The sequence below is a fragment of the Macaca fascicularis genome, chromosome 8 (assembly GCF_037993035.2).
Source record: "Macaca fascicularis isolate 582-1 chromosome 8, T2T-MFA8v1.1".
Classification (NCBI taxonomy): domain Eukaryota; kingdom Metazoa; phylum Chordata; class Mammalia; order Primates; family Cercopithecidae; genus Macaca; species Macaca fascicularis.
The window spans coordinates 29,522,388-29,539,868 of NC_088382.1; the positions used below are offsets into that span (position 1 = coordinate 29,522,388).

The 17,481-nt window shown below is 36.8% G+C and overlaps 1 protein-coding gene across 4 annotated transcripts in view; it reads left to right on the top strand.

Moving 5' to 3' along the window:
- Window positions 1-17,481, top strand: part of PPP2R2A (protein phosphatase 2 regulatory subunit Balpha) — an 80,906-nt gene that overhangs the window by 43,169 nt on the left and 20,256 nt on the right. For 2 of the 4 annotated variants that reach the window (XR_012417161.1, XM_045398996.3), the window contains exon 3: window positions 6,079-6,176. Coding sequence is in view for 2 of the 4 variants with exons in the window: in XM_045398996.3 (XP_045254931.1) it covers window positions 6,079-6,176 (98 nt within the window). In the remaining 2 variants the exon portion in view is untranslated. The remainder of the gene's footprint in view (window positions 1-6,078; window positions 6,177-17,481) is intronic. The other 2 variants (XR_012417162.1, XM_005562881.5) reach the window with 1 other exon arrangement.

The following is a 17,481-nucleotide window of genomic DNA, read 5'->3' on the forward strand; positions in this document are numbered from 1 at the left end:
ACATTTTGGTTGTAACCTCTGTATATGCTTTGGCATTAGTTTGATATGACTTTGTGTTATTTTAATGCCGGTATCCAGTTAATATAAAGCAGAGTTTGGCAAACATTTTCTGCAAAGGGCCAGATAGTAAATATTTTCAGTCTGTGCCGTCTATTCAACTTATGGGCATGGCTGAGTTCCAATAAAGCATTATTTACAAAAACAGGTGGTGGGCCATAGTTTTCCAACCTGTGACTAGAGATTACTTTTGTATTTCTTTGTCTTTTTTGTGTGTTTTTGTTGCTGTTTTCATTTGGCAGCTTTGGTACAATGTATTTCTTAACTACAGTATTTCAAATACCTTCAGCTGTATTAAAAAAAATATAGGTAATGCAGTTATAACCCTCTTTGCACTAACTTTAATTTCTTTCAAATCACTTGAGACATAGTCCTCAAGCGGAATTATGAAATCAAAGAGAGACTCCATAAAGTACCTCACAACACAAGAGCTGAGGTATTTAGAGAATGCCAAGGCTACTAAAATTATTAATTACATCCATTTATATATACTATTTGAATTTCCCCTTGCTAATTTTTATCCTGAGAGTTACATTTTTGAACCTTTGGCTGTATGTGTTCTGTTCTGTTTATTATAGTACATAAGAAACAGAAGAGAGGTGACAATAAGGAAACGGCCTTATGAAGTGAAAACCGACCAATGACACTGTTGTCATTCCCACTACCAATTGCTCTTCCACTCACAAAAGAAAGCAATTATTTCACCTTCTGAGAGTGAAACCTGCCTGGTTGCTGACAGTTTAGAAAGAGGAGGTGGAAAAAGTCAGAATTTCATGCTGTATAATTACCAATCCCTTGATTTGCATTAGTAGTGTATAAATAAAATTTAAGAACATTACAGTACTTTTTTTTTAACAAAAAATATTCTTATGCGTTTTAAATACTGCCTTTATGTTGCACAATTTGGAAATCAATGTGTGTCTAAAATTGCTGGGTTGACTTAATGCATAGTAGGGCAGTGGACTAATATTCTGAAAGGTCCTTCTTTTTATTAACTATCAGAATTTCTTTTGTAAGAATAATACAGGCATTTTTCATTGTAAAATAACATTGTAATTGGTTATAGGACAGATTCTTTTCCTTTTAAAGAAGTGGTTTGTTCTTTGGCATTTTTGTGGTGGTGGTTTGTGAGAATATAACTCAACTGAGGTACTATATACTAAGCCATGTACAAATTCAGTATGATAGCTCTGACAATGATGTCAGTTTTTACTTTTAAAAAACATGATAGAGTGCATTGTTTAAAGGTGCAGAATTCTCTTAGTTCCAGCATTCTTGGGGTTGCAATAAAAGTCAGTATCCAGCTGGGCGCGGTGGCTCACGCCTGTAATCCCAGCACTTTGGGAGGCCGAGGCAGGCGGATCACGAGGTCAGGAGATGGAGACCATCCTGGCGAACACTGTGAAACCCCGTCTCTACTAAAAATACAAAAAAATTAGCTGGGCATGGTGGCAGGTGCCTGTAGTCCCAGCTACTCAGGAGGCTGAGGCAGGAGAATGGCATGAACCCGGGAGGTAGAGATTGCAGTGAGCCGAGATCGTGCCACTGCACTCCAGCCTAAGCAGCAGAGCGAGACTCCATCTCAAAAAAAAAAAAAAAGGCAGTATCCACTCTGTAATGTTTTAGACTTGTGCTGTCCAGTCTGGTAGCCGCTAGCTACATATGGGTATCAGAACATGAGAAGAATATTTTCTAAGAGTAGATTATTTTCTAAAACCTGGATACCAGTATTTAGCCAGCCCTGTTTGGGTATAGCATGAAATGGTACCCCTGTTTGCAGGACTGTGCTTCCTCACTTTTTGCATGTCATGGCATTCCTAAAAAGCAGTGATGTTTGTGTGGCACACTGGGATACACAGCGGAGGGTGCTTATAACTAGGGCTTACAGATCTGGGTGCTCTGCAGCACCAGGTAAGACCGTACCTCATTCTTGGCACGCCAGTATGCAGTGGCACATATGGTACAAAGCTGCTTCAGAGTGCTCCCTGTAACTCATTCCTGGATGTTTTTCTTGGTCTATGAGCGGAATTTGAATGCATTCTCCCTTCTTATTTCATCATTTATATATGTCATATTCCCAGTGAGACTGTGAGACAATGGCATTTCACAACTTAGAAAACCTTTCAAAGCATCATCCATAAACTTAGAGATTTAGTGAGTAGCTGTATATATGATCTTTCTTTTCTTCTCTTTTGTTTAAGGGAGAAAGGAGGAAGGAACACCATGATGTGGTGACATATTTAAATTCTGTTTTACAAACCAGGAAAATACTTTTCCTACCAGAAATATGGTTACATTAAATATATGCAGTATAAAAATCTCAGCAAGGAGACCATGAATCTGTCCATCTACCCCTCCCCGAAATAAAATTACACTGTTCAGATAAAAAGTGACTTGGTTGGCTGTTTCTAAAACTTTCTGTTTATTGGCTTTTGGCAAGATAAATAGTAACAAACACCAGTGTCTTAAGAAAATCTAAAAATTGGTAATCCATTCACCCAGTATTTATTTCCCTCAAGGATTTTATAGTGAGTTGACTTTTATTGTGTAAATCTTTGGTTCTTGTCCCTTTCCTGATGTCCAGCCACTTGCTGTTTGGGCCAGTTGTTTCTAGGATTCCTCACCCTTACACAAGGGCCCCTCTTAAAATTCTTTACCCTTGCTACAAAACTAGTTCGCTGCTAAACACATACCACATCACTTTACGCTAAAAATGTCATCATAAAATAATTGTTCCTGCCGTAAGAAGTGATACATTATTGGAGCAAATGTCTTGTTTCTGTTGCATCTTGCAATCAAGTCTTTTTCTTCTCCCCATACACCCTTCACCTTTCTCTTCCATTCGCATGTTCAGTGATTACATTATAACTGGTTGTGTGAGTCCTGTCTTCAGTTTGGAATATTGTACCTACTGCTTTATTACTTGATTCTTGTTCTGTCTTATAATAAAATTGTTAAGGGCAGGGTGTTGTGTTTTGTGGTTCATACCTGTAATCCCAGCACTTTGGGAGGTCAAGGCAGGAGGATCGCTTGACGCCAAGAGTTCAAAACCAGCCTGGGCAACGTGGCAACACCCTGTCTATAAAAAATTTAAAAAATTAGACTGGCATGGTGGTCCACACCTGTAGTCCCACCTACTTGGGGAGCTGATATGGGAAGATTGCTTGAACCCGGGAGGTCAAGGCTGCAGTGAGATATGATTGAACCACTGCATTCCAGCCAGGGCAACAAAGCAAAACCCCATCTAAAAAAATAATAAATTGGCGTGGGATGTGCCTTCCCACCCCACCCTTCAGTCTGAAATCTCAGTTGTTTTACTGTAATGCTGTCCTTACTGACTTAATCATCTCTAGGTTTTCTGTATTCAGTTCACTTAAGGAATATTAAGATTTCTTCCTTAGTAGAAATTGAGCCCAGCTAGGTATGGTGGCTCTTACAAACTTCCCGCAGTTTGGAAGGCTGAGGTGGGAGGATCACTGGAAGCCATAAACTGAGACTACCCTGAGCAACATAGCAAGACCCTGTCTCTACAAAAAAATTTTTAAAATTAGCCAGGCATGGTGGTGCAGGCCTGTAGTACCAGCTATTCAAGAGACTGAGGTGGGAGGATCACTTGAGCCCAGGAGTTCGACTTGATTGCGCCACTGCACTCCAGCCTGGTAAACAGGCCTTTTTTTTTTTTTTTTTTTTTTTTTTTTTTTTTTTAAATCCTGCACCAAACCTACCCATCTAACTTTACTGCTTAGCAGAGAGCATAGTCAGGCTAGTCATGCCATGGTCATTGACATTTCCCTTACTAAGTGATAGTTGTAACAGCTCATCAGCCTGATGAGGAGTTGAGGTTAATTTAAGTGGATGCAACAACTTGGACCTGGGAAAGAGATAAAATAAGTAATGGGCAACTCGGCCCATTATTCCACTGAGTTGAACAGGAGAATGAGTCTGGTATTGGTTTCAGATGTGAGCATTTCACCAAGCTGAGAGCATATTCTAGAGATCAAAGATAGGTATTTTTGGTACAGCATGGTTTTATATTCAAATTAACTAGTTCATTTGATGGTTAGGCTGAAAAACAGCAAATTATCAATGCTGTAGGGAAAATTGTCTGAGCTGTACTTACGGGAAAGAATTTGTGTCTTCCGAGTGTCTGTGTGAGGGATTTGAATTTAAAGATAATCTTGACTTTGTATGTTTGTATTCTTTGATTTTTTTTAAATTTATTTATTATTATTATACTTTAAGTTGTAGGGTACATGTGCATAACGTGCAGGTTTGTTACATATGTATACTTGTGCCATGTTGGTGTGCTGCACCCATCAACTCGTCATTTACATCAGGTATAACTCCCAATGCAATCCCTCCCCCCTCCCCCCTCCCCATGATAGGCCCCGGTGTGTGATGTTCCCCTTCCTGAGTCCAGGTGATCTCATTGTTCAGTTCCCACCTATGACTGAGAACATGCGGTGTTTGGTTTTCTGTTCTTGTGATAGTTTGCTAAGAATGATGGTTTCCAGCTGCATCCATGTCGCCTAACACTCAAATAAAATTTGATTCAGTATTTTTTGTCTGCTACTCTTTGCTCCTACTTACCTCCCCAAGTTGTACTCTAATGTGCTTTAAGTGCAGGAAGTTTGTATATTTTTAATCCTTTATTTGCTGTAGAAGTCAGTAGTACAGTACAGAACTCCTAATCAAACGACTTCTCAGTACTTGTGTTTGCTTTACTTACTAGCCTGGTATATTCAGTTTTACGCCTTGTGCGTTAGGTAAGCAGTGAACACATTAAGTTTATTTTTTCCTGGTAACCACTGTGATGTAGCCAGGGGTTTTTTAACCTGGTGGTGAGGTATTGTCCAAACAGTCTGAGATAATATGCACATTTTTATGAGCACTTAAATATGTGCAGTTTCGTGGGAGAGCATTTGTAACTTTTGGTAGATTCTGAAAGAGTTCAAAAAGATTAAATGCCTTGGACCTAAACAACGGAGGAAGCAAAGAAACCTTTTCAAAATCTGAACTTTAAAAAATTGCTAAAAGAAAATTATGAAATGCAGTGCTGGATAGGTTATTGGTAAAATACATGTCAGTAAATTTAAAATTTTAAAGTATATATATCGTCAGATTCTTAAATTCTTAACAGTAAGCTACTGTAGACCAAAGGATGGCTGTTCTCTTATAAAACTGACTTATTTTAAATGTATATGATAGGAGCTTTTCTAATTCAGCTTAAAGCTTTGTAGTGAAGAACTTGTTAATAACACAGTGATGAATTGTACCGTGTTATTGCTTTATCTTATGCCCATTTCTGTAATTTAGACTTTTTTTCCTTAGGAAAAGGGCTCTAGTGTGAAAAAGCAAGAAAAAAACCTGACAGTTTTATTTGATTGTGACTGTGAAGTCAGCACCGAGTTGGTAGAATCCATGTGACATGCCTGATCCTAGTGGCCCTGTAGTGTGGTGGAGCTGGAGGAGCCGTGCACATTGCAGGCACATAGCACGAAGCATTTCTGCTATCAAAAAGCGGGATCCATTTGCAAACATTTGTTTGAAGCCATGATTTTGAATTTATGACTTAAAATTCCATCTGAAAGTATTTATACATTTAAAATTCCTTCCCCTTGTTAGTAATATGTGCCTTTATTATAGATGATTATTTGCATTTGCATAAACAAGCTTATCAAAAGTATTTAAGAAAATTAGGATGATGTTTAAGGGTGCTATCAGAATGTTTCACAAATTGTTGATTTCTTTGCATTCACAAATTTAGTGAAATATTAATAAGCTATTATTATTTGTTGTATTCTCTGCTAAAATAGTTTCATACTGGTTTATTCTGAGGAGAATTTTTTTAGTGGATCAAAATATGAAAGAACTTTAGATTCATGTTATTTCTGATGGGTGGTTGATGTACTTCAAAGATACACTTCATAGACTTGGAATGTTTGGAAAACATGCTAAGTTCTGAAACTAGTGAGTCAGGAAAAAAACTAATATCTTTTTTGTTTTGTCTCAATTATACAGCAGATATAATTTCCACAGTAGAATTTAATCATTCTGGAGAATTACTAGCAACAGGAGATAAAGGTGGTAGAGTCGTCATCTTTCAACAGGAGCAGGAGGTAAGTGTTTAAAGTTTATTATCTAAATTTCGGTTTGATCGTGGGACTAGAGCTTGGGTTGCACTGGAGAATCTCATCAGAGGATGTTGGAATTTTTAAAGAAGTGTGTGTTTATTGAATACAATGTCCAATATATAGACAGCTCTGGTTCTCTTAGCTTTGTATGTGTGCATGTGTGTACATGAGCGTATGTTGTTTTGGTTTAAAAACATAACACTAATTGTAAAAATACTTGATTAGAGAAGGGGGTGGAAAGTGATGGGATAATCCAAGATTTTAACGGTTTTGAAGTCTTGGCCCTTCATTATAATTTTTCCTTTAAAACTCCGTAAAGCAAAGTTGCTTTGACTTCTTCTCAATGCTTGGTTTACTTTGTACAATTGAGGGGTGAGAGGCTAGTTTAAAGAAAAAGCAGCTCAATTTTTTTGATGACAGTTCATACTAATACTGTTACAATGATTTAAATGTAAAGGTTTAAGTGACAGTTGCATGTACATGCATGTAAAGTAACTTAAAAATGCAGTGTTATCTTTTTGAAGAAAGAGAAAATTGCAGAATCTGTAATTAAAGTGGGCTTTTGTTTTGTTTTTCTTACAACTTAGGCACACTTCTAAATTTAATTGACCAGATTTCTCACTAAAAATTTTTTGCTAAACAAAATTTGTCACACTTGGTTTTTTCTTATTCATTCTCTCCTTCCATTTGTAGATCAGAGTTTAACCATTAAAATCAGTTGTTTTGAAACATTCTGCCCCTATTTATAATATATTTTAAAAGTTTAAAGTAATGTGGATAAATTGCAGGGTTTTACAAATACATGTCTAAATCATAACACGGAGTTAGGTTTTAAAGGATTGTGAAATTCCTTAAATAAGCAAAGAATCTAGTAATAATACTACTACTTTGCACTTCTATAGCGCCTTTGACCTGAGGATCTCAAAGTGCTTTACAAACACTAATGAATTAATCCTCACAACACCCCAGTGAGGTAGGTAATTTAATTTTAAAAGAAATGGTTAATAGTGTCTGATTAGAAGATGCACAAACACTAAATATGTCTTTTATTATTTTTTATTTTTTTTTTGGTTGGAAGAAAATATGAAAATAAGACTCAAGCTTTGCTTGACAAAGAATGGTCTCGTGGGAAGGGGGGGCTAAATCAGTTTTCTGTTTTTAAGTAGCCAAAAACTTGACCATAAGAATCTTGACATACTTAGAGTTGACATGGAAGCTTACATTAGAATTTCATTATAATTTCCCTTTATTTACTAACGGGAAAGCCAAGATATAAATAGATTATTACTTAGTGGCAGAACTAACAAGCAGCACCCAGAACTTTTGACATGTCGTTTTTCAGTGTTCTTTGCTGTTTTTCATGCTGGATAACCAAAATGTGAATGTTTTTATCTGGAGTTTAGCACAGACCTTCCCATAGGTGTTCTCTGCCCTTGAATGTATTTTTTCCTGAAAGTTAATGACTCTCCACACTTTACTTTTATTTTAAAGAAAAGTATTTGAGAAAAACTTGTAAAAATTGATTTTGCCCTAGGCATAACGTTCTGAGGCTTTCCGAAAGTCTTCATTTTTAATGAGGGCATTGTATCATTGTCACAAATACAAGTGTGTCAACTAAAAGCTAATTTGGAAGTATTTTACCTGAGAATGAAGTCATTTTCATCTCCTGTGGTCGTTGTTGTCCAAGTCAAAATCAAGTGTGGGAAAAAATGGCTGAAAATTTTTTTAATTGAGGGAAATGTTTGCTTTAATATGGGTTTGGTAATGTAGTCAGAGTATTAGTATTTAGTATTTTCCTAAAGGCTGTTAGTAATACATTAATTTGGAATTAAAGGTCTAACATATAGTTACTGAAATTGCTCATTTTACTTGTATTAGAAAATAAGACAAAATTATTTTAAAGATAATCATTTCCCATGATTCTTTTCTGAAATCCCACTGAAGATTCTAAAGTGCTAGTATTTTAAATACATATTCTTGTAAGGAGAAATGAGCAGAATAACTGTTTGAGAAGGGCCATTGGTAGGAAAAAACAGGACCTCCTTTTCATGTGTCATTCTTCTTAACCATATTTAAGAATTCAAAACGGAGAATTTTGTAAAAACTCAGTAACATGTCTTTTGAGAATTACTTAGTGGTGTAAATATCAGTATGTTTTTAAGTGATAAAGTAAGAATGATGGTGGTGATTGACTTTTCACTCCTGAAACCTGATCTTGACTATGAATTTGGTGTGTTTTGCCTATTTAATTTTCTACATTTTAAAGCCCTGTCTTACATTAGAGCTTCTAATATAGTGTTGTCTTCAGGATCTATGTCACTGGTCATAAATATGTATACTTTACACTTAGAGGCACCTTTATTTCAATACCTAATGTAATTGGATGAGATTTTATGAATTCACATCTATGTATCTATAAGATAGTGTTACAGTTTGAAAAGTGAAAAATAGTCTTTTCCTAATTTGTAGATAAAATCTCAGAAAAAATTATTTAACAAAGTTATATTACTTCATTTAGTAGCAAAAATCAGATTAGGATTTGGGTCTCTGATTTTCAATCCAACTATTATATGTTCATTCCAGAGTACACTGGTGCCTAATGTTTCTTAGACTCTGATAATGGTGCTAGCCTTGTTTGCAGAACACACTGGCATTTGATCTATTGTAGCTTTATTCTCTTACATAGTGGCAGGGTTTCTTCTTAAACTTGACTTTACTGGGGACCAAAATATCTCCACCCACTCGTTTTTATTGTCTTTACTTGGAAGAAGAAAAGATCATATAACAGCAGGAGAGAACTTGGTACGTCAGACTTTGACATCTGTAAACCCTCATGTCTGCTTCATTTATTTTACCCTTCAGAAGTAGCTAGTCTCCTTGCTGGGATCCAGGCGGGTATCTGTGTCCTCTTCCTGCCTGTCCATTTATTCCCCAATCATAACATGAAGAAACTGAGTAGTCATTCAGAGGCTCTTCATTTGGTTTGAGTATATTTGAGACTGATAATTGTTGAATATTTTTAGCATCATTTAATAGCATTTTTTATAACTAATATATTTGTATAGGTATTCTGCTACACAGAATCTCTGTTGTAGAATCAGGGCACCTAAAGAACTTGAGGCACAAAAGTAAAGTGATTTTCCTGATGTAATCACAGCTATCATGTGGTCAGTAAGACTCTAAAATTCTGATAACAAATGCAGTGTTCTTTATAGCATGACCTGCTATAAGTGACCCATGTTATTTTTACAGCTTCTAATAGCTTTCGACAGCAAAGTGAATGATAGGGTATATTCTTTTTGTTAATGAAAATATTAATACAGGGTTTTGAGGGGAAGTCCGAAGAGCTATTAAAGAGGATAATGATGTTCTCTAGGTTTTAGGGTCTTTTGTTGTTTCCATGGGTGCTCAAATCAGGTGATTAGTGGTTGTCAAAGTAGCTGGTTTCCTACTGACTTTGGGTTGTTCAGACCTTCAGTTTCTCTGAGACTTTGTGATGTACCCTGTAAGGTAGTGTGGGGGCATGGGTGCTCCGTTAAAGGGACTGCTAAAGCGTAAGGTGAGGAGGGAGGTTGTACCTCTTTCCACTTCTTAAAATCTTTCTAGATTGGTATGGGGCCTTTGATTTTTGTTTTCTAGGGCTGCTGGTAAGTTTCTTGGATTTCAAACCCTCGGGCTTTTTTTATTCTTAATGTGGTATTCCCAAAACTCCTTAACAGGATACAGAAGAAACCTTAAAAAGCATGCTTTTCACAAAAGAATGGATAGTATTGCTAATATGATGGTATTCTCTTTCTAAATTATATAGGGTTCAAAATGTTTGCATGTATTTAAAATGCAGATTCTGGGTTGGGGGCCACAGCTGATGCCTGTAATCCCAACACTTTGGGAGGCTGAGGCGGGTAGATCACTTGAGGGCAGGCTGGCCAACATGGTGAAACCCTGTATCTAATAAAAATACAAAAATTATCTGAGCCTGGTGACACATGCCTGTAATCCCAGCTGCATGACTGAAGTATGAGGATCACTTGAACCCGGGAGGCAGAGGTTGCAGTGAGCCGAGATGGTGCCTTTGCACTCCAGCCTGGGAGACAGAGTGAGATTCTGTCTCAAAAAATAATAAAAATAAATAAAATGCAGATTTCTATCCTGCTCCTCAAGAATGTGTATGTATATGGTGCATTCATAGAATGTAAGAGCTAAAATTTATAGGGCTTTCTAGGGATTCTTAACTTTTTTTGTTGTTGTTGTCCCACGAATTCCTTTGATAGCCTGGCAAATCCTGTAGACTTCTCTGAATGTTTTTTTGTTTTGTTTTGTTTTGTTTTTGAGATGGAGTCTTGCTCTGTCGCCCAGGCTGGAGTGCAGTGGTGCGATCTCAGCTCACTGCAACCTCCGCCGCCAGGGTTCAAGCAGTTCTCCTGCCTCAGCCTCCTAAGTAGCTGGGACTACAGGTGCACACCACCACACCTGGCTAATTTTTGTATTTTTAGTAGAAATGGGTTTTCACCATGTTGGCCAGGATGGTGTCGATCTCCTGACCTCATGATCCACCCACCTCAGCCTCCCAAAGTGCTGGGATTACAGGCATGAGCCACCGTGCCCTGCCAGAATGTTTTAATTGCATAAAATATTTGAGATCATAAAGGTTGAAATAATTTACCAAAATATTCATAATTGAGTAATGTATGTTTTAAGCGGATAACAGCTGGATTATGATATTAAAATGTCATTTATGTGTGACAAAGTCACAAGAATTGCTAATACTGTATGCAGTTTGTTACCTGTGCCCATAATCAAAAGAAATGCTGAAATTTAATTGGAAGTTAGTGAAAATAAATGTGTACATTCTCTGCCCTCCCCCATCCCCCACCTCCATCCAGGCTTACAACATCCCTGGGTTCTGTCGTTGGACCCTTGTGTCCATGAGCCCCCAAGTTATAACCCCTGGCAGTGCAGTTTCCTTTTGCCAGCTGGGGGCCCAGGTACCAGATTACCCATCCAAAGTCATACAGTTAGTAGGGAAGTGATCCCCTACTGCAGAAGCCACATATCCTGATTTCCACCCCATGGCTTTGCGCACTCTGACCTGGATATAGTAGCAGCAATTTTATGTGCTAGACCCTCTGCCAAAATCCCTCAATCTTACTTAATTGTCACACCAAAATAACAAAGATGTTTGTATGTTTACTATATCCTGATGTATTACAAATTTATAAATAAAATGAGACTTAGAGAGGATACATAACATTTCCAAGATCACCCTGCTAGGTAAGTGGGTAAAAGCTAATTTTGTATAAATTGAGATGAGTATTCACAGTGCTGGCTATTGATTTTAAAATGAAAAAATCTTTAATCCTGTTTGGTGTAATGAGTCTAATTGTTAAAAATCACCCAGGAAAATCAGTCTCATTACTTTATACCTAATGAGGAAAGTACATGATCTTTAGACTTTTTAACATGAGCTATTAATGAGTGATCTGTTTTCTGTCATAGGCATTAGAGGGGGAAATGGACTGAGAGTTGAACGAACCGCCTTGGTTCTAGTCTTGGTATTCATTCATGCATTTGCCCAGCCATCTCTTCTTGTTCAGCCTAATTTTAGTGTCCAGATTTCTGTCCAGACTGCCATCAGATTCTTGTCAGCTACCTGTTAATCTTTTGGGGCTCCTTAGGGTATTACATTTTCCAAAAGCAAAATGTCATGTATTTTAAATATTTAAAATACCTGCTCAGTGGGTACCTTTTACCCGTTGAGCAGAAATCCGAATTAACCGTGTTTCTTGTACAGGTTGAGTATCCCTTATCTGAAATGCTTGGAACCAGAAGTGTTTCAAATTTCAGTTGTTTTTGGATTTTGGAATTTGCACATGTACATAATGAGATATATTTGGGGTGGGAACCAAGTCCTGAACACAAAATTCATTTGTTTCATATAGTATACCTTATACACATGACCTGCAGGTAATTATACAACATTTTAAATAATTTGTGCATGAAACAGTTTGGACTGTGACCTATCACATGAGGCCAGGTGTGAAATTTTCCACTTTTGGTGTCATGTTGACAGTAAAAAGTTTCGAATTGTGGAGCATTTTGGGTTTCAGATTTTCAGATTAGGTATGCTCAACCTGTCCCCAAGAAATTCTCCACCAAAAACAACTCCAAATCTATGAAATTAATAATGGCCAGTGATTTTGGAATTAATTATTAAATTAATTAATAAATTTGGAATTTATTTACCTTTCCTCCTTCTTCCCCTGCTCTCCCTAGCCTCACCCATATAAAACATTTCATTGTATTCTTCTTCTTAATAATTTTTCCCTCTTAATTATAAATTCATTATGCTTGATGTGGATAAATTAGTAAATATGGATAAGTGGCAAAGAATGCATGTATAACTCTGCCAAACAAAAATAAGAACTTTTGATATATACCAAAGGCGTATCTTTCTAAATATCTGATTATAAATTTAGGGTTGTATGATTTTTTTCTCACATACTGTATAGTGAATACCTTTTCATGTCATTAAATTTTCTGTATCATCATCTGTGCAATGAAATGACATGACATAGTTGTTTATTTGATCTCATCTCTGTTGTTAGATTCCTAGATTGTTTATTTCTGCTTCTTTTTTCAGGGTCGGGAGGTGAGAGACTGCCCCTTTGCGGTTACTGTGTTTTTCCCTCTTTCTTTTTTTTTTTTTTTTTTTTTTTTTTTGAGACGGAGTCTCGCTCTGCCGCCCAGGCTGGAGTGCAGTGGCCAGATCTCGGCTCACTGCAAGCTCCACATCCTGGGTTCACGCCATTCTCCTGCCTCAGCCTCCCGAGTATCTGGGACTACAGGCGCCCGCCACCTCGCCCGGCTAGTTTTTTGTATTTTTTAGTAGAGACGGGGTTTCACCGTGTCAGCCAGGATGGTCTCGATCTCCTGACCTCATGATCCGCCCGTCTCGGCCTCCCAAAGTGCTGGGATTACAGGCTTGAGCCACCGCGCCCGGCCATTTTTCCCTCTTTCTAAAGAAATAAAAGTAGCAACTTGGTGATTGAAAATACATTATTTCATTGGATTTTGGTTTTACTTTACCCTTTAATACTCCCAATAATTAAAGCATCTTGTTCTATTCCCTTTTTTTCTAGTGGTGTATTTATTGAATTTGGATGGGCCACATGTTGTGAGAGAGAGCGTCAGCTCTTCTTCTCAGGCATTATGTTTTTCAGCTTTTTTGATTGGCTGCCTTTAAATTTTATTTTACTTTTTGTTTTTCTGCCCACAGGTTATTTAAACATTCTTTTGTTCCCTTTTAAATTTATTATTTAGTTAGACTTTATTACCCTAAGTCATGTGATGAAGTGATTTTCTTCTCTTCCACCTTCCCCACGCATTCTCAGATTGCCAGGCAGGTTATTGTTGGTGGTAGTAGTAGTAGTAGTAGTAGTAGTAGTAGTAGTAGTAGTATTTTATTTTTAGAGAGTCTCGCCCTGTCACCCTGTCTGGAGTGCAGTGGCACGATCTCAGCTCACTGCAACCTCCGCCACCCCGGTTCAAGTCATCCTTATGCCTCAGCCTCCTGAGTAGCTGGGATTACAGATGTGCACCACCATGCCTGGTTAATTTTTGTGTTTTTAGTAGAGGCAGGGTTTTGCCATGTTGACCGGACTGGTCTCAAACTTCTGGCCTAAAATTATCTGCCCACCTTGACCTCCCAAAGTGCTGGGATTATAGGCTTGAGCCACTGCACCCAGCTGGTTATTACATTATTTATTTAAATTTTTTCACACAGATTTAAAATGCTCGTTAGATCAGTCTCTGCAGAGTTGTGTCTAGACTTCACTGTGTTTTAGCTTTTCAAAGTCTTATTCAAGGATAATGAACTCTACTAGTCTTTCTACTTTATTTGTCCCTTCTTACAGTTGAGTTGTGTAGATAAGTTTTGAAATGTATTGAAATTGGGTTCTTTCTCAAATATGTCTCTATACCCGTTCAAAGTAAATACTTGATCAGAGTAGAGGTTGTTGCAGGTTTCTTAGTATCTAGTTATCAAGGATTTGACTTGTGCCTTTGCAAAGGGGAATTTTCTAGCGAACTTCATCTGTAGTCAATTTATCAGGGGTAGGAAGGCCTTTCTTATTAGAATGTTAACCAGTGGAAAGGACATTGAAGACCATCTGGTCCAATCTTATTTGTTATTTCTCCAATTTGAGGCACAGAAAAGAGTCTGAAATCGGGCGCCTCAAATGCCAGGGCGTCATGCATTTACCTGCGTCATGTTGTTTCTAAATGATAGAATGTGCACTGATTGGGCTTGATCCTTGTCTGAAAGAGAAATTAATATTTGAACTTTACTTGCTTTTGCATTAAATTCCCAAAACTATCCTGTCCTGAGAGAATAAATTGTATTTAACGCATGAAGAAAACAGGATCCAGGGGATTGTTATATTTTATGAACTTCAAAAGGAAAGAGACACAAGTAGTAAAAAGACTTTTTGTTGTTGTTGTTGTTACATCTAATACCATTTGGGGTTCATCTGAGTCTTCTGTCAGAGAGAAACCAACTCCTTAAGGGTCCAAGTTACATTGAAATTCCATTTTGAGAGAAACAAGGTTGGAGAGCCTTGAGATCTGCCTCCATTCCTTGGTTGCTGATAGAACTGGGAAGAGCACCAGCATCTGAGCAAGGCAGTTTTCGTGTGGGGTGTTTGTGTGTGTTCACGCGCATGTGCATGGAGGGTTTGTTGTTTTTTTCCATTCCTTTCAGTAATGTGTAAAATGTAGAATAAGCATTCCTCCTATGTAACTTTATCACTTAATCTGTAGCATAGTCTGAAACAGACATTCTAGCTAGTTTGATAATCTGAGTGAAAGCACATTAACAACTTTAGGTTTTAAAACATTATATTAGTTGTATTTTATGCATTTCCTTTAAATTTTATTTGACTGTCTGGTAGACAAATAATAATGCTGTTGATATGATTCAACCAGGTATCCTTCATTCAGATTTCTCTCCCACTATATTGTTTTTTTGATAGGGTATTGTGACTGATATGCTTCCAAATTGCACTTAGTATATAATACATAGTAGGCACTCAGTGAATGAGTATTAGCTTACTGAATATAATTTATAGTAAGGCCTTGCAAAATCTTGAAGTGCTCCATGACTATCATTAGTTTAGAGAAAGTTTTGAGATTTCTTTTCTGTTTATTTCATCGAATGACTTGTGTTTTGCTTTATTCTAGAAAGTTCCCCATATTTTCCGAATGTGTTGAGAGTAGTTATCAGCTATCATTTAATTTTGTTTTGTACCATTTCTGCCACTGTCCCTGAATGGCCATTTCACAAAACACTGACTCTTTTAAAATACTTTTATACTGCTGTAAAATATAAAACAAATGACTGCTTACACTACATAGAAGATGAACATTAATAAACAGTAAGTTTTAGTAGGGTTCTATTTGGAGGCTTAAAAATATTCATTTATTTTCTGTTATATGAGATCAAAGTAAAATACATTTAATATTTTCTTAAATTTTTAAATTTTTTTCATGGAGCAAAGTAAATATGTCCTACATTTTTGCAGAGTTTCATTTAAGGAAGGAGAAAGTTAGGACAGGTTGAACATTCCTAACCCCAAATCCAAAGTATTCCAAAATTGGAGACTTACTGAGTGCTGACGTGATACCACGAGTGGAAAATTCCCCTGGCCTCATGTGATGGGTCACAGTCAAAACTTTGTTTCATGCACAAAATTAATTAAAATGCTGTATAAAATTACCTTCAGGCTATAATGTATAAGGTGTATACAAAACAACTGAATTTCATATTTAGACTTGGGTCCCCTCCCTAAGATAATATCATGTATATGTAAATATTCTAAAATATGGAAGAAAATGTGAAATCTGAAACACTTCTGGTCCCAAGCCTGTAAAAGCACAGTGGAGTTACTTACATTTAGAAGTAGCTGTTGCAAAATGTTAAGTGAAATTTTTTCAGAAGTTGCCTTTAACTCTTGACTATTCTTAGTATGTTTAATGTAGAAAATATGAAAAATGTGTATCATTTTCCACAAAGAATAAAATCAAAATCATCCCATAACAGGAATGAAGAATGAACACCAGTGTGTGTGTGTGTGTGTGTGTGTGTGTGTGTGTGTGTGTGTGTGGTTTTCTCAGGGATTTTTGTTTTGTTTTACAGAATGAGACTCATGTTGTACATATCACTTTGTAATGTTTAGTTTTATGTACTGTCCATGTTTTCTCAGGTTGAAATATTGCCTCCCAGTCAGGGAGATGAAGAGACTATTGGAACCACTGAGTAGAAAGAGTTACTTGAATAGTTGGGAAGAACATATTCCATCTTATAACTTAGGTGACAAGGTTCAGTAAACTTTTGGCTTGTGGGAATAGCTTATACTTCTACCAGTAGTATGTGACTTTGTCTTTTTGTCACTAAAACAGTGGTCATTATCACATTTTTAATTTTTTGTTCATTTAAGAGGAAATATTATTGCTTAGTTTTGGTGGTGGGTGGGGGGAATGTATGTATGTGTGTGTGTGTGGTTTTCTCAGGGATTTTTGTTTTACAGAAGGAGACTCATGTTGTACATATCACTTTGTAATGTTTAGTTTTATGTATTGTCAGTGTTTTCTCAGGTTGAAATACTACCTCCCAGTTAGGGAGATGAAGAGACTGTTGGAACCATTGATTGGGTTACTTCCACCTTTTGGCTCTTGAGAATAAAGCTGTAATGGACGTTGCTGTACAGACACCTCTCTGAGGTCCCATTTTTCAGTTCTTTGGGATAAAATCTGGAAGTGGGATTGCTGGATTATATGGTAGTTCTATTTTTAGCTTTTTTGAGCAATCTCCACGTTGTTTTCCGTAGGGGCTGCAACATATGTGTGGTATATAGTTTTAAATCTTTATTTAAATATACACTGAATAGTACATAAAACACTAGCAGATTATTACATAGCACACATTTATTTAGGTCAAGAAATAGAACTTCCCACGCTTCCACAAACCCTTCTCTTTTCCCTTCCTCTCCTTTATGAGCCTGTCTTCTTAAAATTATTTTGGCCTGTAGTTTTAGAACTTTGAATAAATGGAATCCACAGTTTATCCATTATGAATAATGCTGCTGTGAACATTCTTACTCATGTTTTTTGCTGTACAGTCATGAGTAGAATTATTGTGCCATAGGATAGGCATTCACTGTTAGCAGACATCACAGTAAAAAGTTCTGCTAATTTTATTCTTGTGAACAGTATATAAATTTTATGGCTGTTCTAC